General features: G+C 40.4%; 2 protein-coding genes across 4 annotated transcripts in view; both read left to right on the top strand.

The window, feature by feature from the left end:
- tead4 (TEA domain transcription factor 4) overlaps positions 1–14912 on the top strand; it is a 29460-nt gene extending 14548 nt beyond the window's left edge. Inside the window, exons 2-11 of one of the 3 annotated variants that reach the window (XM_080876573.1) lie at positions 665–729; positions 3285–3347; positions 4668–4802; positions 5119–5162; positions 5431–5492; positions 5665–5795; positions 6357–6530; positions 10403–10543; positions 11972–12124; positions 13818–14912. In XM_080876573.1, coding sequence (XP_080732699.1) covers positions 665–729; positions 3285–3347; positions 4668–4802; positions 5119–5162; positions 5431–5492; positions 5665–5795; positions 6357–6530; positions 10403–10543; positions 11972–12124; positions 13818–13931 — 1082 coding nt within the window. In that variant the 3' untranslated portion in view covers positions 13932–14912. Of the gene's footprint in view, positions 1–664; positions 730–3284; positions 3357–4667; positions 4803–5118; positions 5163–5430; positions 5493–5664; positions 5796–6356; positions 6531–10402; positions 10544–11971; positions 12125–13817 lie in introns of all 3 variants that reach the window. The other 2 variants (XM_080876572.1, XM_080876574.1) reach the window with 2 other exon arrangements.
- A 2171-nt stretch (positions 14913–17083) lies between these two features.
- mansc4 (MANSC domain containing 4) lies at positions 17084–23309 on the top strand. Its single transcript, XM_080862251.1, has 3 exons — positions 17084–18201; positions 18274–18408; positions 20142–23309. Exons 1-3 carry the CDS (start codon positions 17982–17984, stop codon positions 20975–20977), a joined length of 1191 nt encoding a protein of 396 aa, XP_080718377.1. The 5' UTR covers positions 17084–17981; the 3' UTR covers positions 20978–23309.
- Positions 23310–23326: the final 17 nt, after the last annotated feature.

Genomic DNA, 23326 nt, shown 5'->3' with positions numbered 1-23326 from the left:
ATTCCATAAACATTGACACACACACCAGCTGTCTTACAGCCTCACCAGACCCACCCCCTTTGGTCAGTGGCCTGTGTCGTGTCTGTCCTGAGTCCGGTCTGAGGATCGCATGGCTGCAGCCTCCACCTGCTCTGCCAATTGGACCTGTCTGTCAGCAGTGGCAGAGCACAGGCACACACTGTGGGGATATGAGCTCAGCGTATACTGGGGGGGGGGTCACCCCGGGACTGATGCAACCTCTCTCACAGGCAGACATGTAAACTTAGCGATATACTTACACTTTCTGCCTTCAGCGTTGACACATTTGACAGCCTTGTGGTTACTTCGGGCACGTGCGTTTGCAAAGTTCTCTATACGTACAGCCATCTAAATGCTTACAACAATGTGCACACTCAGGCAAATCTGTTTCAAGCTATTCATTTTGCTGATTATATTCCTGATATGTGAACACGTAAACAGAGATTGTCTTACCTTATCTATTCAATTGTTTCAGTTTTCCTAACAAAGAAGCCGCGACAATCAATTCATGTCCATCAGTACGATTGCAATGCACTAGATGATGAGTTAGATCTGTTTCAAACCTCTGTAAAATTTCCAGTAACTGGTCCTTGTAATTAAAAAGTAAAATATGTTTTTTTCTCTCTCTCTTTTTGGACCCTTGCAGGAAGAAATGAGTTGATTGCACGATACATCAAACTTCGCACAGGGAAAACGCGGACCAGGAAGCAGGTGAGTTCTCTGCAAATACCATTTGTAGCAGCCTCTATTTTTGAACCCCTTCAGAAAATCCACTCCTGTTGAGTGATGCGCCAACACCCTATACATCCCCCCCCACTGAACCCTCAATCCCTGGAGGGCTGGAGATGATGATTGATTTAGGGCCGTGGCCCAATGCACAGATGCTATAAGATCATGTGTCGGTGTTGTATCTTCACCACCTTGTGGATCTGGTGCTTGTTAGTAGGGAAACGAAGCTGGGGAAAACAGTGGTCTGGATGGGAAACTGAGGCAGGACGTGGAGGGATTTGGAACTCAATCCTCAGTCCGGTATCTGATATGGAAGAACTGATATATGGGGCTGTGATGGATGTGGAGAGAAAGGGTCTCTGCTAAGTCATCTGTCGGAGACACTGTGGGAATGAAAAGAGATGATTAGAGATGGAAACAGAAGGAGGGGCAGTGGTAGATCAGAGATGAGTAGTAAGACAGGTTGGAGGCAGAGAGGGACACCTGCTGGTTTATCTGTGGCAAACTGACTGCTGTTCTCCAGAACGACTACATAAGACTATAGACCCCATAATTATAGAATTCAAGCGAGAAATGGGATGAAAATGACAGTGTTTCAATAAAAATACATAAAAGCAAATTAGTTATCAATGAGTTTGTTTAACAGGTCATAACTTAAAAACTGAAACTTGAACTAGTGTGTAGTTTGTACACTTTTTACTTATCGTTTTATTAAAGTATATACATTTCAGTTACATGTCTATCACTGTTTTTTTTCTTGTTTTATAGTTTTTGTTTATTAGTGAATGAAGGGAATAAAACATTTGAATCCATGTAAGCATCTCCATGTGGCAGAGGCCCAAAATGCAAAGCATTTATACCACATTATTGTTAAAGCAGCTACGCACACCAAAGCTCTGCGTTACAAACATACATCCAACTCTTGAGATCTGCTTTTAGACACTGTCTCATGCACCACCGCAGACAGATCAAAACTTCTTTTTTCTTTGACTTCAGTAACACACAGCAGCAGGTTAAACAATTCAGTTAAATCCAATTTCTTTATGTAGCATCAAAATACAACAACAGTCACCTCAAGATGCTTCATATGGTAAAGACCCTAAAATAGTATAGAGAAAACCCCAGTAATCAGATGACCCCCTATGAGCAAGCACTTGGTGACAGTGGGAAGGGAAAAATCATTTTAACAGGAACAACCAGAATCAGAGAGGGACAGCCATCTGCTGCCACCATTTGGTGGTGAAAGGGGGGAAGACAGGACAAAAGACACACTTTGGAGGAGAGCCAGAGATTAATAATAGCTAATTCTATCTCCAAAGTGAGAAAAGGAGCTGTGCACAATTTGAGTAAGTGGCACATTTGTCCTCTGGGGTTTCATTTTGGTCTTACATATCCAAACTGTGTGGTTTTTTTGGGGGTTTTTTTTGTGCACATCAGACAGCTGTGCTACGCATGTATTCAGTTCCTACAGTGAGATCATTGGGAAAACATGGATTGTGCTCAGGATTGATCCATCACAACTGTAGCTAAGTTTTAATTATTATTATTATTATTATTATTATTATTATTATTTCCTCTAGAGAATCATTATTCTTTAAAAGTGTTCAATTACTGAAGGAATTTCAGTTTTGCACCATAAATGCAGTATCATTTGCAAAAGTGATATTGCTGTGAGTATGAAACCTATCTAATCATTTAAGTATATAAAAAATAAGGCAACAGACAGGTGGTTAAGAAATCTATGTTCAGCCTATAGGTTTACTTTAGATACCACTTTTGCTAAGTGGTATCTTTTCTTTATATGCACACCTGGAATGTCAGAATTCCCGGAAAAAGAAAATAAATGTTGATACTTTTCACCGGGCTTTACAGATTTCAGTGTTCCTCATTTAAAAGGCTGTTTAACCAGAAAGCACTGTACATAAATACATTTTTTTAAACACACCAAGAGAAAACAGGACTGAAAAATAACACATAAAATTTTAGCTGCAACAAATCTTCCCAGGAACAGTCTTTGCAACTCTGAGTATCCCAGAAGAAAAAAGTAACTACTTTAATAAACTCCTAGGCACTAAACTCAGTGGACAATGGTTCACTTTTCTCATAAACCATAAATCTCATAAATCCTAATTTAACCCCTGGATATACCATACATTTCCTATCAAATAACAGGTATCAAATAACAGTGACAACGTGAAAGGGATCACTTATAGTGATGCACATGTGGCTTGAAAACAACTTCAGATGGATGATAATGTTTGTCTCTGACTACTGGACATGTAATAGTAATTAATATTAGTTGACCTTAGGTTTAAATTAACACCGTTTTTTAAAGTTGCTGATCGTCCGTGGATTAGAAAAAGAATAGCTCGTAGTTGCCACGCGGTCAAACATGTACACCTTTGGCCAGAGTTTCCAGTTCACCTGCCTTTGTCTTTTAAACTGTGCGAGGAAGCTCGACCAGTGGGAAAACCATGTAAACAGACCGTTTTTGTGGTTTATTACATTCAGTTGTTTTTGTTGTCTGTGCTTTCCAGGTGTCTAGTCATATCCAGGTTCTAGCTCGACGGAAGGCCAGGGAGATCCAGGTGAAGCTGAAGGTACGCTACGTGAGTCAAACTATTTTTATACATTCTCAAAATGCTTTTGACTATTCAAGATGTTGTTATTATCACTATTACTGCTAGATTTGACTTCAGGCTATAATCAGACCAAAGTATCAGAACTGAGGTGCCGTTAATGCGGTGATATTAATCAGCTTGAGCAGTAACAGATGGAAAAGGGGTGAAAATATAATTACCCTATATTATTTTCTTTCATACTGAAGAAAAAAGCGCTGCCGTTCACATTCCTTTAAAACAAATACACAAATGACCAGCTATCTTAACTGCACCCTCTAATTGGTGCCGGTTTTAAATGCGATGCTGGCACATTTCAGTGAAATGTGAACATGTTTCCCCAAAGCCCGAGGCTTTCTGTGCACGCCTGTGAATATGATGATCCAAACACAGTTTTCAGGAAATATATGAATCCCTGCATTATTACTGCCAGGTATTACATTTATTAAGTGCCACAATAAAAGTGTTCCGAGTGGTACGCTGAGCATTTACACATCCCTGTCCCCCCAGTACTTTCTCAGTTTGCATTTCTCATCCGCATGCGCTCGCATAGTCGCAGTCACAGCAGGCAACAGGACTCTTCCTCGCCTTGGATGGTAGCCACGAGGGTTCAGCTGGCAGGGCTCTGCGCTGGTCACAGGGTTGGCCCCTGTGACAGGCCTTTTTTAAATGCGTCTTTGGTGTAACTGAGATCCCTGCCACATGTACCCCCCATATTTCAGCTATGCCCTTGTGTTAGCCAGTTCTGGGAAGAAGAATGCACCCCGTGGCCTTGCCCATTTGGGCTTGGCGGCAAGTGCTTGTAGTCCTCTGTGGTCTGCGGACTGCTGAAGGAGTGGATTCAAAAACAAGAGCGATATCACTTTACAGTATTCCTCATAGTTTAAACATTTTGTCCTTTATCTCTTTTTAAAAAATCCTTTTTGTGACATTAGAATTTACCAGTTCTGGGATTGTTATGGTAAGCATATCAACATATCACCCCGTTGCCTGCAGTGACTTAAAGTATGACCTCTAACAGAAGCTAGTTGTCATCACTGGCTTGCCCCTGCCAAAGCAATAAACTTAACTCTTGACCTAAAGGTCCTTGACTGTAATATCACCTTCTCTGCAGCTCTCTGACTGGCAGGGATTCACCGATGATGCAAGCTGGCCTCTGCCTTTCATTTCCCCTTTTAGGGCTCTGCTTGTGTTAGTGGAGAAGTAGGACGCAGACTTAAATGGAGTCTGATGAGTGCTGTCCTTTTGCTTTCTACTGTCTGTTTAATCTTACTCTCGCTCTCTCGTCTTCTGTCTCTGTAGGATCAGGCTGCCAAAGACAAGGCCCTCCAGAGCATGGCCACCATGTCATCAGCCCAGATCATATCGCCCACAGCCTTCCAGAACAAGATGGCTCTCCAGGGCCTGTCTCGGCCAGCTTACCCCACTAGTGGTGGGGTGAGTCTTCACGTCTTCCTAAAACCCTGAGCAGTAGCACAGAATCCATCAAGGATTCTGTGGGTTTAATCCAAATGTTTTAAAAATCATATACTCGTACATGTATATCATATTCTGGTAGGCGAGTTATTTGGTGAATTCAGATTGTCTGCTTACAATTTTTACCTTTCAATTGTGAATAAGGAAGCTTGATTTCTTTTAAGAAGCACTTGTCAGCTCAGGCTTACATCTTGAATACATAATAAGCACCTCAGTATGAGGATTACTGGTATGATGCAACAATTTAATGTACTTTCCCTTCTTTCTGTTTTGTAAGTTTTGGCACGGGGCACTTCCAGCACAGCCAGGAAGCCATGAAGAGTAAGTAGTTGCTGTCTATCATTAGTTTCTCATGCTATAAGTTTATTAACCATCAGATAAATTTCACCTGGGGAATTCATCTCAAAGCAAATGAAAACACATCAGTGCAATTATAAAGAAAAGTCTTCAGCTGCCTGACATTCAGCATACCACTCTAGCTCCTGCGTCTGTAGAGGTCAGGCGCTCCAATTAGTAAATGAGAAGGGGTCATGAGGCTAAGACGGTGCATAATGTCTCTCCCCCTCTCTTGTCTGTCTCTTCTCTCCAGCATTAAGCCCTTTTCCCAACAGAGCTATGCCATGCAAGCGTCTGGCCCTGCCCCGATAACAGGTGGGTGTTGACAGAAGGCTGTCGTGTCAGCAAAGTGCCGAGACAACCCAGCTCATCATAAAGAGCTTGCATAATGCTCACACAAATCGCAGCAATTTTGCTGCATTATCAACTTTTACTCAAGTCACAGTCAAACGACACGTTCACATGGTTGCGGCCTTTCCTTCTGCAGTTTATGATAACACACAGGGGCTGTCCATGTCTCCTGGTGCCCCCCCTTGGCAGGGTCGAAGTATTGCCAGCTCCAAGCTGCGAATGCTGGAGTTCTCCGCCTTCCTAGAGCAACCTCAAGACCCGGAGACTGTAAGTAAAGTGGATCCATCAGTGGTTTAGTTAGCGTTATTATTACCATAGTTGAAACAAAGGCTTACTCTTAAAAAATGAAAATGAATAAATAAAAGAATCCTGCTCACTTCATTTACACCTGACAGTGGTCCTTATACCTTGATTAGGAAATATTTTTGTCCTATAAACAAAAGTAAAGCTACAAATTCTGAAGGCAATAAGTAACTTTTCTGCTACTTTTGATTTTATTTTATGGCAAAAGCCGATGTTAAAAGCTAATCTGGCAATTGAAAACTGCATTGAACTATCCAAGTGTGACTGCAACTAAAAAAAGATCATGAGATGATCTCAAAGAATACACACAACACATCAGATGATCAGGAATGTTGCAAGTGGAAAGAAAAAGGGTGGGACCCTTGAGACAGGTGATGGGATATCACAATGAAGGCGATCAAATGTAGCGGCTGGCTTCTTATAACAGATGTCAGATAGCAGCCAACAGAGCTCGGCATTCAGCAAATGAAACATTTGCCATTTCTGGATGCGTTCATTTCCTGATATGCACTTTTGTTTCTCCAGTTCAACAAGCACCTGTTTGTGCATATCGGCCAGTCCAATCCGAGCTACAGCGACCCCTATCTGGAGTCGGTGGACATCAGGCAGATCTATGACAAGTTCCCAGAGAAGAAAGGGGGCCTGAAAGAGCTGTTTGACAAGGGGCCACCCAACGCTTTCTTTCTCGTCAAGTTCTGGGTAAAACATTTCTCTGCATTTGTTTTTTTTTAATCTCTTAATAGTTTTATATGATCTTCCCTTGTTTCTTCCTTCTAAGCTCACTTCGTTTATCTCAAACTAATTTCAGATGAAAACCTCCACTGTAATTTTTTACTCCATATAAAGCCCAGTATGATAGCTGTGTGTGGCATGTTTTATACATCATCATATAATCCTCCTGAAGTCAAGAAGGTGAAGTGAGAGTACAGTGAATGCTCTTATTAATGTTTTGTACCACCTGTTGGCTGTTAGTGGCCTTGCGGTGTTAACTGTGTTGAGATAGCTTAAGCATTGGAGTTAAATGAACTTAAGTGTGATTTAGGGCTAGAATGAATGGAAAGTCATGGCTCCCTGACCTGATTGGTGGTTTATATGCCAGCAAAGAAGGCCTTGCTGTCCAACATGCATTTGCCTTGTGCGTATTTGTATATTTGCCTGTGATGTGTGTGTATGTGAGTGTGTGAATGTGTGTGTGTGACAGGAACCTTGGGGAGAGTGGCAGGCCTGATCTTTCACTAGGAGAAATGTGATCCGAGACACCTGTCTCTGCACTATTAGACTGACCAACCCTCATACCCCCTCCTTATATTCTTATTTATAGATAAGCCCCACCAAAAGTGCATACACACACACACACACACACACACACACACACACACACACACACACACACACACACACACACACAGACAACAACGAATCACTCTCATTACCCCCACCATCACACATTGAGAGTGATTTAGGGAATAAAGCATGATAACAAAGTCAGCATAAGATACAAGCAGACGAATAGATGGTAGTGTGATTCCCGATTATCCACTGGAAATCTGAGGAAACTCCAAGTTGAGGACATAAAAATGGGACAGAGAAGGGAGAAAGAGAGCAAGAGACACAGACATTGACTTTGTTCATTCTTTTGATTTGTTTCTCTGGCCATGTTGCTTTAGTATTTGCCTCACTTCTCCACATAATATCAAATAAAAACACTTTTAAAAGGACCAACTCTGAAGTAAATAAATGACAGAAAATCAAGGATGGACAGCCTCTTTGCCAGTGGCTGTGATAGAGCAGGTCATCTGCTAACCTAAAGGTTGGTGGTTCAATCACTGGTTCCCTGGTTACTCCAGTCAAAGTATTATTGTACAAGATGCTGAACTCCAAGTTGCCCTCCAGTGGATTCATCCAAGATAGGAAAATAGAAAAAAATGTGGTAAATGACGACAGTGTAGAGTAGATAAAACAATCGGTCTATTTACCAGTAAGACTTAGTGAGTTTATAAGAATCCAACAACAATATATAACTTGGCTATGGGCAGACAGTTAAGGCTTATGCATTATTTTAGTGTGTGAAGGGTTGTGTGGGGTTAAATCTATGTGACAAACACATCCAAAGCAGAGGTTTTGCTGTCTGAGACAGACGGCAGTGCTCAGTGTTTCCCACTGATGTTCAATAAACAGATCGGCATCCAACAGTTGCCGAATCTGACACGTTGGGGTGGGGTGGAATTACCTTTAAGCTTAAAATGAGTTGAAAGTACGTTTGAGGAGAAGCGTTGTAAACAGCCATAGGTTTCATACAGCCTTGTGTATACTTTCACCACTTTGCTGTGTTGCTTGCATGTTGATGGCTGAGGCAGAATGGAGGCTGAAGTAACTAAAAACAGTCAAATCTTACTGCTTTAACAAATTACTGAATCGTTTCACACAAAAATATGGCCATGTCAAGGTGACATGGTATATTAAAGCGTTAACTGCTGCTGTGTGACGCCTCCAAAGATGCTGAATGTCAGGTTCAAAGTGCCGCCTTGCATCCGATTCCACCAGATGGCTTCGTATGTATGCCATTACCCTTCTCACATGCTTGACTTACATATTATTTATTGTAGACAGATAAAAGACATTGGTGAGTGGCACCATATTGGAAGTAGTTTACTCCAGGGTTGGGAAGAGCAGCTGGTCGAGCTGTGGCATTTGAATCGGGGGCGAGGGGAAGAAGGGGATGAGTAGCCTCGTCATATATCACTGAAAGAAAAGAGAGCAAGACAGCAATAACGGGCAGAAGGTAGAAATAGAGACACAGAAGGTGTGAACAAGAGATAGGGATAGCAGGAGAAATGCTGGGTGGCATTAACCCAACAAGTCACCAGTGAAATATTACTCTCTTGATTCATGTCAGAGCCTGGTGGAGTCAACAGTTATGACATATCCAACTTGCTAGAGGAAAACAAGCTCATAACACTGTCCCCCCCTCCCCCCAAGCCTGTTCATTTTATCATGTCCCAAGGGGGTCCTCCAATTCTCAAGGCATCCATGACAAAACCCAGAAATGCTGCAAAAACAGCTGGGTATTTCAACAGCTACAGTGGAGAAACCCCCAGAAAAGACGCTCTTGGCCATGAGAATAAGCAAAATGAAATCCTTAACACATCTGAAAATATGATAACCTTATTTAAGCCATTGTAAAAGCTGGAAAGAGGCTATTTGGTATCACTGCAGTCATATAGCCACATAGCAGGTTGTGACTTCGGGGTGTGCTGAGGCGCAGGTTGGCATGGTGATGGTGACAGGCGGCTGACCCGTCTCCAAAGCTATGGTATTCTAGATTGAATTTCCAGCAAACCTCCCTGTCGGCCACTCTCTGCCCTGCTCCTCTCCCCATCTTCCTCTCCTTCACCCCCTCGGCGCCCGTGGCCCTGTCCTAACGGATTGTCTCACGCCTTTGAAGTGCAGAGGGAATCTGATTTGAGCTGGCTCTGCTAAATTGTTACACAGCCAGCCTGCCCACCATGATCTAATCAGCCAATTGCACGCTGCTGATTGTAATTGGATGAATTCCCTCGCAGGCTGTTAGGGAAGCAGGGAATGGCAGTTTGAGGAGGGTCACTAGGCCCCAGGGATGAAGACAAATAGAGGAATTACATGAGCCAGGGATGAAGATGAACGGGGTGATGAAGAGATGAGAGGAGGCTGAGCTGTGTCTCAATGGCCCATTAGGAGACAAGAGCCCGACAGGGGAAAAGGTAAAGCAGCTCAGCTGTCTGACAGAAGAGGCGTCACCTCAGTCTGATCCAAAATCTGATTATGCTCACCTCAGTTCAAACTTGAGCCAGTGGGGGGATTAGAGGTGGGTGAAGCTGCTTCATCTGAGAATAAAGAAAGTTGAATCTAAGCTGCCTTTGAACTTGTGAGGCCATATTCTTCTCATAGAAACGGTTCAGCATTCCAGCACTTTTGGTTCTTGCTTATGACAGATGTCAAAATAGTTTCTTTTTCACAATCTATGCAACTTATCGTCTTGCCTCGGGCTGCTACATGTTATATAGATTTTGTGATTTTTGATTAGAAACACTACAAGTCCAAGATAAATCCAGTGGACGCTTCTTGTAAGTAGAGTGAACACAATGCCACTGGAATGCAAAATCATCTTGCACGCTTATACATACAGTGAGGCAGAGGAATTATATGAGCCATGAAGATGAACGGGGTGATGAAGAGATGAGAGGGGAGCTAGGCGGTACATCTTGGCAATCTTTAGGCTGGATTCGACTTGGGTAAATGAGGATCTGTCCTGTAAGCACTTCTTGGCTTACCAAGGTTACCTCTCAAGCTTTGTTGAGCCGGAGCACCTTTGACGCAGAGATCCATAGGTGTGGAAATTTGTAGATTACAGAGCTGTATGAACTGTTTATCCTCAAGTATGTGAATGTGCAGTGTGGTGCATGGGTAGTGCACACATCTCCATTTAAAGGGGCTGAGGTTTGTAGGTCTTTATACACCACCAAGCTGTTTTAATCACCATGGTTCCCTTTGGCCAAGTATATATTAACACATTATCTCTTTCTTCCTTCCAGGCGGACCTTAGTGTAAACCTGCAGGATGACAGCAGCTTCTTTTATGGTGTGTCCAGCCAGTACGAGAGCTCTGAGAACATGATTATCACCTCATCCACCAAGGTCTGTTCCTTTGGCAAACAGGTGGTGGAGAAAGTTGAGGTAAGAATGCGATACTGGAAGGTGTCAAGTGTCATTTGTTATGTCATCTTTTATTAGAGTATATACACTTATGCTGCCATGTTAATGGAATTTTTGCACTATTTTGCATATGTTTTCGGCACAATTTGTTTTTCTTACTTTTTCCAGCCTATTCATCCAAATGTGCCCATTGGGCAAAGAGTCAGGCTTCCTCTTATTTGTTTGGGGTCCCAGTAGAGATGTTATCTAACAGATGTGGCTAACTTCTTGGCTCGGAGCAATGCCGTCTTCAGAGTTTATTAAAGAGGCCCTTTGAAATATTTATGACATGAGCAGAAATGACATTTTATGATTTTATAGCTGTTCCTTTTATGAGAATTGTTTATGAAAAAAACTCTTGTCGGACCAATAAACGTCATATAACCTGTAATTCTAGCTGCTGTCACTCTGGAAATGTACCCAGCAACAGACTGGGATATCTCTACATGCTAGTCAGGACTGAGAAAAATTAAATTTGCAGCTTTTTTGTTAAATAAGATAGTTATGTTTGAAAGATTTTAATCGCTATTAAAAATGTTCTTATTGAGAAGATGTGAATTTCATCCAAAACTAGATTCAGCTGGAGGAATATTTTTAGTCATCAGTGATTCAATTTTTTTGTTGGTGAGATATGAATATTAAATTAATACATTACAAAATGTGACCACTTAATTTTTAAGCAACATTTATTAGTCAGCCATTTTTTTCCTGTAAATATCATTTTTTAGTTTAGCTGCTTTACAAAACTGACACCTTCCACTTTTCCCATTTATCGGCAGTAACGTATATATTTGGCTCCAATTCAGGAAGTTTGCGCCACCGATTGAATGATGGAGGAGTGATGTTACGACATAAAGAGGTCATGACCACATCAAAAGCCACACTTATCACACTGGGGAGTGAATAACCCCCACCGCAGATTCCAGTCAGTTACTGCTGATCTGTGGTCTGTAAACTGACGCGATTCACAAATTTCCCCAATATGAATAACTGTTATGTTTCCCGTTAACCGTACACAATAGCCGCCCCGCCCCCACTCGCTGCTGATGGATTGTACAATATAAGCACATACACACATATCCCTAGGTAGAGCCATCTGCCTCAATCGGCCACATGATGATATTTAATGGCTTCATTATTTGATTACGGTTGTCACAAGAAATATGTTTATTGTCATATCTGGCATGCCATATGCCGCATTAGGTATATTATATTACAAACAATACTGCTTATCACATACAGTAGACCTAGACGTTCATATCCAATGCATCCATTTGAGTTTCAGTGGCCTATGTATCCCTGCGTTTTTGCAACAGATTTCACATTTCATCCATACATTTTTAAATTCTCTTTCAGTGTGATATATGTTCGCAGATATTAAACTTCACTCGTATGTGTCTGTTCCCCTAGACGGAGTACGCGCGTTTCGAAAATGGACGCTATGTGTTTCGGATCCACCGCTCTCCGTTGTGCGAATACATGATCAACTTTATCCACAAGCTTAAACACCTGCCGGAGAAGTACATGATGAACAGCGTACTGGAAAACTTCACTATCTTACAGGTACCAACTTTCAAATCTGTGTAGTACGTATAAAACTGCAGCTTACCTTTCCCCAGGCTGTTAATGACAAGAAATAAGCTTCTTCTCTTAAGCTGCACTGATATCATATAGTTTGGACTCAAATTATGAGCAGCAGAGTGGGGTCGAAGTATTTCACATCACAACTCAGAAACTAGACTCAAAATAAACAGTTTAGCCAACTAGTAAATACTAATGGAGAATACAAAACTATAATCACTTGTTTTCATAAAATCATATATTTCCACACTACTTCACCCTGGATTCACTTGCTAACTAATTACAAATATGCAACAACAGAAAATAAATTTTGGTTTTGTTTGAGTCGTAATTTAGGCATCTAAATTCTTTTTGTTTTAGTCTAGTTTTAGTTGAATAAATCAAATCAAGCGATTATCCAGCTGACTAAAGTATAAAGTGTAAAAGTTTTGGTCCACACAGTCAGTCTTCTTTTAAGGGTCTTATTTTCAATATCAAATGCAACCTGTTTCTATTCTTATCTTTCTCCCAAGCATTGACATTTTGTCATGTTTTCGTGAGAAACAAGGAGCTTGGAAGCAACTGTTACTACCCCCCCCCATGACAGACCAGAAACAGCTGGAACCATTTTAATTTTATGCCTTCTAGTTGGACTTTTCTGAATGAGCCGGTGTGCTCCTCAGTGGATAGTGGGGTGTATTGTCATAGTAACCAGAGGGGCCTAAAAGACAGGGTTTTTAAAAATGTGTTTCTTCTATTGGAGGCTCCATTCCTACACTCCTAGCAAAGGCACAATGACCATATTGAGCCCACACTGATGACTACATGGCAGCATGTCATTAGGCTTCTCAATGGAGTTATTTAGCTCATATGAACCACAAACGTCTCATACACAGATGTTCACATACATATAGATGACAATACACACAGACAATGCTGCAGGGCTGAGCACAATGATGTGACAAAAGTTGCTTTCAGTGCAACGTTGTTAAACATAAGGAGTTTTTTTTCCTGTCATGTTATGCATGTTGCCTTTCCATGAATGCCAAGCAGTACTTTAGATACATATCAGCCTTATGTATAGAATAGCACCATTTCAGCCAAGGGATTGTGTGTCCAGTTACTCATTATTAGTGTGTATGTGTCAGTAATTAGTCAGTATATTTAACTAATGAACCGGCCAGGGAGACTAGTTAGGGTTAGGTGTCTAGGCTCTAAGCTCATCACTCCACATGAATGTGCTACATTTAAAACTGGGAAGCGATAAGTAAATACGCCCTATCCACCATCCCCACAGCCTAAAGGTTGATGCTGGGCTGGTGGAGAGGTTGAAACGGCGAGCACTGATGAAGGGAACTGGTGGCAATGTGATGTCCAAGTGAGCATCGGGAAACTTTACTGCTTAAATCAACTGCCAAATTGGGAGGGTGTATTCGGTATCGGCGTGAGAAGAGGGAGGCATGTTACGTGGGTATGACGCAGTGGAGCTCGAGTTGCCTGCCTAAACTAGCTGGCAGGCTCACTTCATTAGTGATGTAGCAGAAAGCCACGGCTCTGCCAGAACCACAAAAAAAAAAAAAAATAAGAAGAAGCTATAAAAATCGGTGTTGTCCAAACTGTGGGTAAATTTACATTGTAAGTAAAAACACGACAAACGAAGCTTCACAATATGACACCAGTTTGTGTTTGTCTACAGGTGGTGACTAACAGGGACACACTGGAGACCCTGCTGTGCATAGCCTATGTCTTCGAGGTGTCCACTAGCGAGCACGGAGCGCAGCATCATATTTACAGGCTAGTCAAAGACTGACACGGCCTCTCACTCTGAACTTACCAGTTCTAGACCCATTGTAGCACACCGGTGAGCAACAACACTAAACAATAGACTACTTCCTCTACAAGATGAATTCATACGAGGCGGTCGGGAGCCTGGAGAAGCACAGGCTGTGACGGTTTGTGCAGGAACACAACTACTGCTGAACAAGAGTTAGATTTGGGACTGTGGAAGTTGAAACTGGCTGTGTGTGAAGAGGAGGACCACTGTGTACACTGTGGTTTCTATGCCAAAGGAGCCAAACATAGCTAAGAAGACCTGCATGAGAGAGTTGTAATTGGTGGTGTTTTTTTCCATCTCATTTTTACTAGCGCTTGTTTTTAATTTAGATTCTTTTACACACATGCATGTGCAGGGGATGTTTGTGACAGAGAAGTCTGGCTGCCTCAGGGTGCCATCTAGTGACTTAAATATAAATATATATAAAAATGGGAAAAATAATAAAAGTATACTGAGAATCCCTTATTTGCACATCCGAAAGAAAAAAAATCACTGTTTTTTTGTGCCAATGTTTTGCGATTATGTACAGTGCCACAACCTTCTCTTAACAGAGTTACGTTGACAGGTGGCTAAAACGATTTAAAAGAACTTGTATTCACTTTGTTTGATGTTGAATGTTGAATGTTGAATGTCTTACTGTTTTTTGATTGAAAACTGTCTGACTGCAACAAAAGGCACATAATAACACTGCTAACTTGAACCAGATTTGGACTTGTAAGCCGATTATCGAAGTTGTCTGCATCTGTAACTTGCCCTGAGGTGTCACATGAAAATACAAGTGTTTCTTACATAAGTCCTCGCTGGTTTTGTAGTATTTCCACTAACTGCTACACGCTGCATAAACGTGTTTAGGAGAATTATAAAATGTGCAGGATTTGACAGAGCTGTCAGAGAGACTTTCCTTTGACAGCTTTTTACAGCTTTCCCAGTATGTTGTGTGCACACTGGAAAGGTGATAAAATAAATATATTGAAAGTTTAAAGTGTGCATAGTAAATCAGTTTACTTTTGGAAGGTGTTGTTGATGAGCACCATACTGTTCTATAGTGTATGAACAGCCTCATGCTGAAGAAAGTCAAAACTAATTGCAGATGGCAGTGCTTTTGCTCCAGTGAGGCCCCGGAAACCAAAAAGTAAGTATTTAAGGGTGCAGATTAAAATGACTGATTAACCTGTTGGTCGTTAATTTTCTCTGATTGTTAATGTAGAGAGGATTGTGTAAGCAAATCATCACATTTAAGAGGCTAAAGTAAAAAATAATTTCAGCTATTTTTGCTAAATAGCTGACCAAAATCATGAATTAGTTATCAACATAAATGTGTAACAACATTTTACTTTCTCTTAGTGGGTTTTTTGGTGGGCAGTGTCACTACATGCTCACAGTTTTAATCACATCCACGTATGCATCCGATATTTTATATTTAAAAAAAAAGAACTACTACAGCAAGCGCAGAGAATACACTTTTTTAATGTAGTAGAGACACAGATGTTGTTAACAGTAGTGACGATTGCCATCTAGTGGTGTTTTGGCAACATTACACTTTGTTAGTTTGATTTAACTTGGTAGGTTAGAATCGGTGTAAGAAGAAGTGTAGAAGCAAATCACAAATGTAGTATTTCAAGGCGCCATATTTTGTATTGTAAGAAACCTTACACATCATACTCCGATGCTCATGTGACTTTATTAATATGTGAACTCGCACTTACAACTTCTTATCCAGTCCATGGTAACAGGGAGCTGGAGCCTGTCCCAGCAATCATAGTGCGAAAGACAAAGTACAGTTCAACGGGGTTAAACCAAAACCTTCTTTTTATTATTTTATTATTTATTTTTTTTTAAAAATCCACTTGATTGCTTCTATTTTTAAATCACTCTATCAACTTTAGTCTGCTATGGTATTTGTTAGAGCTGCATTATGCTACAGAGAGTGCATAGTTAAAAATAAATACACAAATAAATAAACACTGGCATACTTTGTGGTAAAATATAAAGTACGTACATTTTAAAGGGGGTAACAGATAATACAGATATGTCTTTTGGTGCCATTATTCTGGTAATGTCATTTGACCGACCTAACCCGTAAGAGCCCAGACCGGTCAGAAAAACTACGGGAGAGTCAATGGCTGTGTCCCAATTCAGGGTCTGCACGCTTGAAGTACGCATTTTAAGTGCGGTTACGTCACCGCCACGCGACGACGGCTGTCCCAATTCGAAGTGTACTTCAAATGCATACTCCAAATGCGCCGTCGATTTCCCCAAATATCAAGCGTGGTCCGGTGCACGCTTCGTGGTCCCATATATCCCACAATTCATAGCGCGGCGGTGGGTGGAGCGGCTGAAGAGGTTTTTTCTTTTTTTTTTCAAAACTTTTTTGAAATTATAAAGCGAACAGTCAGTCATTCCAGTTCAGTTTGTACAGTAGACATACAAGGCAAATAAGAGTAACAATATACAGTACAATGAAATAAGAAGGATAAATAAATAAAGGATAAAAAAGAAAAAAAGAAAAAAAAAGGGGGGAGTGACAGACTTCATAACAACTTTGTACTTGAAAGTTGTGACAGCTCATTCGTTAAACATTTCTGAATGAATTTCAATCAATGTTAAACCTTTTATATTGGAAGGTAATTTAAGAGAGTTCGAGTAATATTCAATTTCAATCAAAAACAAATTAAATGATGGGGTTGAGTCTTGAAATTGACATTTATGTATATGGAATTTCCCTAATAAGATGGAGCGGCCGAAGAGTGAACTGTCAAAAGTACTGAATATGACGTCACTTATTTATGTGCGAATGTTTAATAATTAAAGTCAGTCATATATCCACAAACACAACAAGCTGAAAGTCAGATATATATATATATATATATATATATATATATATATATATATATATATATATATATATATATATATATATATCACAATAATCTGACAATAATATATATATATATGTATATATATATATATATATATATATATATATATATATATATATATATATATATATATATATATATATATACACATATATATATATATACATGTGTATATGTATATATATATATATATATATATACATATATGTATATCATAATAATCTGACAATAATATAATATTGGCCATATTATATTTACATTACCACAGTGAGATGGCTTTAGTGAACATGAACAACATTAACTAATTGTTATTTACTAACTAATCTTACATGACTGTTCAGCACAGAAATGAAGCCCAACAATCATGTTTTCCAGTCCAGTGGTCTCAGCCTCAGATACTCAACTAATCAAAGTGATGTCATGACAAAAATGAATGACTAACAAAACATTTTTCTCCTTCATTTCTGTCAAACAAAGCTGTATGTAACGTGTCTCACGGTTAGTATCATGGTTGCTAGGCAACCTGAACAGCGCGACGAAGAGTATACCGTCCCATTTCACAAGCCTCTCACTTCCGCACTTCTCGTACGCACCGTACGTAGTACGCGTAGTGCGCGTGCTTCAAGCGTGCAGACCCTGAATTGGGACACAGCTAGCGTTGAAACGTTAACAGGAACTTTTCTCAATGCGTAAAGGGGCGTGGGTTCTTCTGGGTTAAACCAGATTGCGACAATTATGGAAATGCGCTCAGATATATGACTAAACAGAAAACACATCACATTGTGGCCTTTTCTTTGATAACACTGGAAAACGAATGCAGATTATGAAACGTATTTATGGCCACAGTGTAAATTCACATAATTTGAACATTTGAATATCAACATTTGTTGATTTTATTTGTAAAGTAAGTTGATCCCATTATGTTGGTCAAGCAGCCTGGTGCACTCACACGTGGCACAGCCCTGGACACCTTACGCACGGCTGGGTCTCCACCTCCTGTAGGTGCGTAGTTGTGACACAGCTGGCACCAGTAAAACCAAAGCACTGGCCCCATTTCATGCCTGTCAACTCCAAGTAATCAGCTCCCAAATATGTCGAGGCTTTGTCTTGATTGCAATCTAACATGGTGTGATTTACAATATGCGCAATGAACGCCGCATGGGGTTTGCTGGCGGTTTTCAGTCTGGTGTGTCGCGTTGAGTCGAGGTGCTCACCGACCTCCTATTATAAGAACTGCTGGATTAGACGGTTCCCGGGGATTTTCATCGATATTGAGGAATCTCAGAGGAGAGGGGCGCAGCTTTTGAAGCATTATCAAGAAGAGACCGCGCTGAAATGCAGCCGCACCTGTTGCCTTACCAGAAACTGTGAGTTATACGATCATCACTGTTTTCTCTTCTTTTACTCCTGATTAATCCTCTTTCTGTCTTTTCTCATAGTTTCCTGTAATCTGGCTATATTCCACTATGATACCACTCAAGAAATCTTGAACTGCTTTCACCTCCACTGTCCGACTCTGGGGAGCTGCATTCTGAGTCACAGAGACAACGTTGTTCTCTACAATATCACAAAGGGTAGGTCGCTTTAGTGTCTGGTAGAGGTGGACTTCTGTTCTTTTAATGATATGAATACTGTGCATATCAAATCCTTTTAGATCCTGTTAGATTCTTAGGGATTAGATGTAAATTTGAAATAACAATTTCAAAATACTATATCTTACAGTAAATGTCTATAACTATAGATGGTTCAAATTCTGCATACAGTACTGTGTAAAAGTCTTGAGTCACCCCTGATTTTGTGTATTTTGCTTCCAAGGAGTCAGACTTCCTTGGAATTTGGAAGTCAAGTGGTCTTGAGCAATAGTTCTCCAGGCTTTCTGAAGCCCTTTCAATTTTTTTTTCTTTGGACAGTGGCTGCTTTTCACTCATTTGTTCCTGACTATTTTCATATAACTTTGTGTGTGTCTGTGTGTTAAGGCTCTTAACATTCAAGTATAAAAAACAATACAAACCTCCCCCCAATTTTAAATTGTATCTTTAGCACCTTGTTAATATCAGCCTCTGGCAAAAACACATAACATGTTTGATGTTCAAGTTATCATCAGTATTTACAGAGGAGGTCAGGAGAGAGGCATCGGTGTAACTTTGTGCTGAACATGGGGGGGGTCAAGATCTCTGTCTAAATAAATAAATAAATCTGGGTAAATTCCCAGATGATTAAACATGCGACTATTTTGCTGGTAATAAAGAAAATCAACAGTCTATTTATGCAAGATAATTCATAATTTTATTGGGGGGGGGGGTTATATTGGTTGGGTCTGATCATTGAGGGGGTCATAACCCTCCTGGAAATTACACCCCTGGAGAGAGGTACAGCAGCGGGTGTCTACAGCAAAACATGGACATGATGGTGTAAATAAAAAAAGTACAGTCAGATTTTTGATCCATCATGCAATGCCATCTGGAAAGTATCTTATTGGCAATGATTTAATTTTTTTGCATGAAAATGATCCCAAACTCACTGCCTAATGCAGTCGATGTATACCTGGACAATAAAGTGTACAGTGGAACACTTTTAGTCATGCATTGGCCTTCCCCAGAGCCCCCAACCTTAATGTCACTGAAGCAGGGTGGGATCATCTTGACAAAGAACAGAACTAAAGGCAGCCAACACCCAAAGAAGAGCTTTGAATGTCCTTCAAGAAGTCTGGAGAACTATTGCTGAAGACTGCTTAAAGAAATTACAAGAAAGCTCACTCAGAGAGTTCAGGCTGTGATGGAGAATAAAAGTCATTATATCAAATACTGACTTTTGTTAGACTTGTACAACCACTGTTTTTACCTTGTATACTGCATTTCCATGTAGGTTTACATGTAGGTAAACTGTTGCACCTACTTCACTTACTTTAAAAAAAATGTAAAGACATGAGTTGTTTGGAACTTTTGCATAGTACTATGTAAAAAATATGATTGATCAGTCGATAAAATATTTATCCAAGTGACCAATAGTAGTTAAAACGATCCCCACCAGCGGCAAAGCAAATATATACGACTGAGAATCAAATATTTCTAATATTTCTTCTTCTGATTTTAGCATGTTGCATAGGAGATTCCCAACTTCAGTGAAGTAAATTATCTGAAAATCGTTTTGCTTCCAGCTTTGCTTTTCTTGCAAAAGATGCATAGCATTTGTAGTTGTCACTTATTTTGGAATAACAAAAAAAATCACTCGCTATTAAACGTTTAGATAAAAACACCAGCAAAAACATGAAAAGCAAACAAACAAGCACATTTTTTTCGTATTCTAGGTGTGGATCCTGATCTGTTGGTGTTTGGAAAATACTTCACCTCTAACGTGCGTGTGTTACCCCACCACTACAGCCGCAATAACGCCTCAGAGCCATTGCTGTCAGACAAGCGCCAATTTATTCATCCGCCTCCGCCCGTTAAACCCTCCACTACAGCTGGCAGAGTTCATGCCCCCACAGAGGCGTCTGTCATTGCCACCACAGCACTGCAGAGCACCGGTCAGCCTTTAGCAGTTTCCACAACTACGACTGCTGTGCCTTCCACTGAAAAAACTCCCCCATCTTCAAAAAAGTATGCACAAACAACAGCCGCAGTTGTCTCCACCACTTCTCTTCCAGATAGCATTACTCCATCTCCTTCATTCACCACAGTTAGCACTCTGGGCCATTACAATTCCAAGATTCTGTCTGCTTTTTCTACCACAAGTCCACAATCCCCAGTATCCACCCCTACCCGTCATCCCACCGCCACTTTCTCTCAGTTGGCCAGCAGCCCTCCAACTTCTGCAGCTCTTATAAGCTACACAGAAAGCAGCAAGCTGTATCTAAATGAGACCAAGGGCAACCATGGGAGGAACCACACAGTAAGCAACGAGGGAGCCAGTGGAGATGACACCCTACCAGGCCTCGGACATGGGTGGTATGTGGCTGCTGACACCTTGCTGGTTGCTGTGGCCATTTGTATCACAGTGCTGCTGAGCTGCTGTTGCTCTATCCTGCTGGTGGTGAGCTGGAGGGGTCAAAGAAAGAGGATGGGACGCTACAGTACATCATGGAGAGGGAAACGAGGCTCCATGCGTCTGATAAAATACGTGCTGGTCAAGGAGAGCTCCTGAAAGTGAGGATATTTTGTAACATTGTTGAGGAAGAAATCCAAAATGAAAGGACAATTTACTTAGAATGTATATGATTACATAAAGGATTATTTTAGGTTAAAGTATTTTGTTTTATTCTAACTAGATGGGGATGGACAGCTAAGGCAGCTCACCTGTGTTTTCCAGTTCTATAAAAGCTGGACCAGATAAACTGCTTAGTCTCTTTCTGCCACTCCGACAGGACTCAACCTATTTGTGATGTTTATCTGTTGGTTAGATTATGTTAATTAAATTATTTTTTTATTTCTGTAAACCTTTTGTGTGGACTTGCTCCTTATCACCTAATTTGTGCCAATTTGTCATAAATGGGGGCTTGTCCGGGATATTGAAACCTGTTGGTAAGATTAAAGTGTATGCAGTGTTGATGGCTAAGTTTAGCTTATGGTTTGATAAATACTTAGCCTAGTTTGGATATTTAACACTGTGACCAAAGTTTTAGGGACTTCCACACATGAATTAGATTAATTAATTACATACATTAATTAATTTTGAGTTATTTTTTTAGGCGATGTTGGAAGAGAGCAGGATTAATCCCTATTTTTTAAATTGGTCTTCAAACCAAATGTCTTTATCTTTTTGAGTGAGTCTAACCACATGTGTAAGAGCCATGCATCCCATCAGATTAAACTGGTTTATTAGGAGACCAACCAAGTTTGTTTTTTTTTTTTTTTTTTTTTTTTTAGTGAGCCTTGAGGCACCTGTTGTTGTGATTTGGCACTATATAAATAAAAAAATACCATGAATTGAATAGTGTGGTGGAGAATGTGGTTGAAGAAATTGTCTTTGGAACATTTCTGTTTTCTTTCCAAAAACTACAAAGTTTCTGGCTCGTTGGTGCCAGTGGAACTGGTGGTGCAAGCACTAACAAGTATATGTCTAAAGACTGAGATTAAGATTAGTTTGTACTCAATAAATAGGACTAGATAGCCTGCACTCTGTGGTTAGTTCATCACTATTGAACTTCTTATGAGTAGTCCTCCTTGCTCTCCTGCAAGCCTTACAAATGTGTTTGGAATTCTCAAAGATATTTGTGGTACAATTGCGTGCAGTAAATGTACACAACTGGTAAATGTATGATGGGTAAGAACTGCAATTAGTTCGGTTCCCTCTTTGTTAACGTTTTAGACATCTTGATTGGTTCGATAGCCTTGCTTTGGAGGAACCTTGTTGTATGATACTTTGGTTCATACTCAAACTTTAATTCCAGGTTTGTTTGTAGCTGGAATATTTGCAAAGAAGTGTGATGTTTGTTTGTAGCTGCAGGCAGGCCATATGGTGCTGGGATCATTGTGAGGAACTCTGGTGTTCATTCAGGGAGCAACGCTTTGATTTGCTGTTGAAATTAACCAGTTTTCTTGCAAGATTAAAACTGCTATTTAAGGGAGGAAACTTGTTGCGCTTTTCTCTATGCCAGTTTGATTTTTTTTTTTTAAACAAACTGTTTTAAGCACCTTACTCTATGATACCTTCTTTACTGGTAGTTTCCCGTTGCCCTTCATTTGCTCTGACAAGGGAAAACCTGGGCTGGTAAGATGGGTGGAGCTGGCAGGGAGTACAGGTAGTTTGCGGTTGCCACTTTAATGACTGGGTATATTTTTTACATTTTCTGTTACCTTGATTTATAACTTTTTAGGTTAAGTTCTAGTTTTGAGGTGGAACCTTGATTTTAAGATGGTGTGGGGGGTGACACCATCTCAATGTCTGAAGGAACTCCTGGCCTGTTATCAATTGCCTGACATGGGAGGATCGTCAGCTAGTGCAGATCCCTTGTGCCTTTCAGGCTATAGATTAACTGTTTAGTCTCTCTTAGACTCCACTTGGATTCAACCCATTTGTAATGTTTGTCTGTTGGTTAGATTATGTTGAATAAATTATCTTCTATTTAAGAAAACCTCTTGTGTGGACTCTCTCCTTTGAGCCAATTTGTGACATTAAGGTTTAGGTGAAACAACCAAAAACATAGCTGCAATGGTTCTGGTTTCATTCTGATGCAATGAATGAACACAAGAGCTGCCTACACCCATTTTCTTTAAGAAATTCGATATAGTGTCCTTTTGGCTGGCCTACATTTTGATGTACTTCAGTCACTTTAAATGTAATTGATGCCAAACCTCAAAACATTGGCCACTTGTCTACACCAGTAGTAGGTGGAACTTAATGGGCACTTTTAAGCAATTAATGACTACGATTCAAGGATTGTTTAGGTCATCAATTAGTCATCTTTAGTGGGATTGATGACAGATTGCTTTTGGATCTGTGGCTTTTAGTGTTTAACCTTTAATTCATCACACCAGGCTGCCCCTGACCTAA

This window comes from Rhamphochromis sp. 'chilingali' (assembly GCF_963969265.1).
Source record: "Rhamphochromis sp. 'chilingali' genome assembly, chromosome: 2".
In the NCBI taxonomy this organism is placed as follows: Eukaryota; Metazoa; Chordata; class Actinopteri; order Cichliformes; family Cichlidae; genus Rhamphochromis; species Rhamphochromis sp. 'chilingali'.
This window is presented reverse-complemented; position numbering and strand designations above follow the sequence as displayed.

Coding starts and splice junctions, on each gene's coding strand:
- mansc4 (XM_080862251.1), top strand. CDS start 17,982: ATGAACGCCGCATGGGGTTTGCTGGCGGTTTTCAGTCTGGTGTGTCGC. Junction 18,202..18,273: donor CTGTTGCCTTACCAGAAACT/GTGAGTTATACG, acceptor CTTTTCTCATAG/TTTCCTGTAATCTGGCTATA. Junction 18,409..20,141: donor TCTCTACAATATCACAAAGG/GTAGGTCGCTTT, acceptor TTCGTATTCTAG/GTGTGGATCCTGATCTGTTG.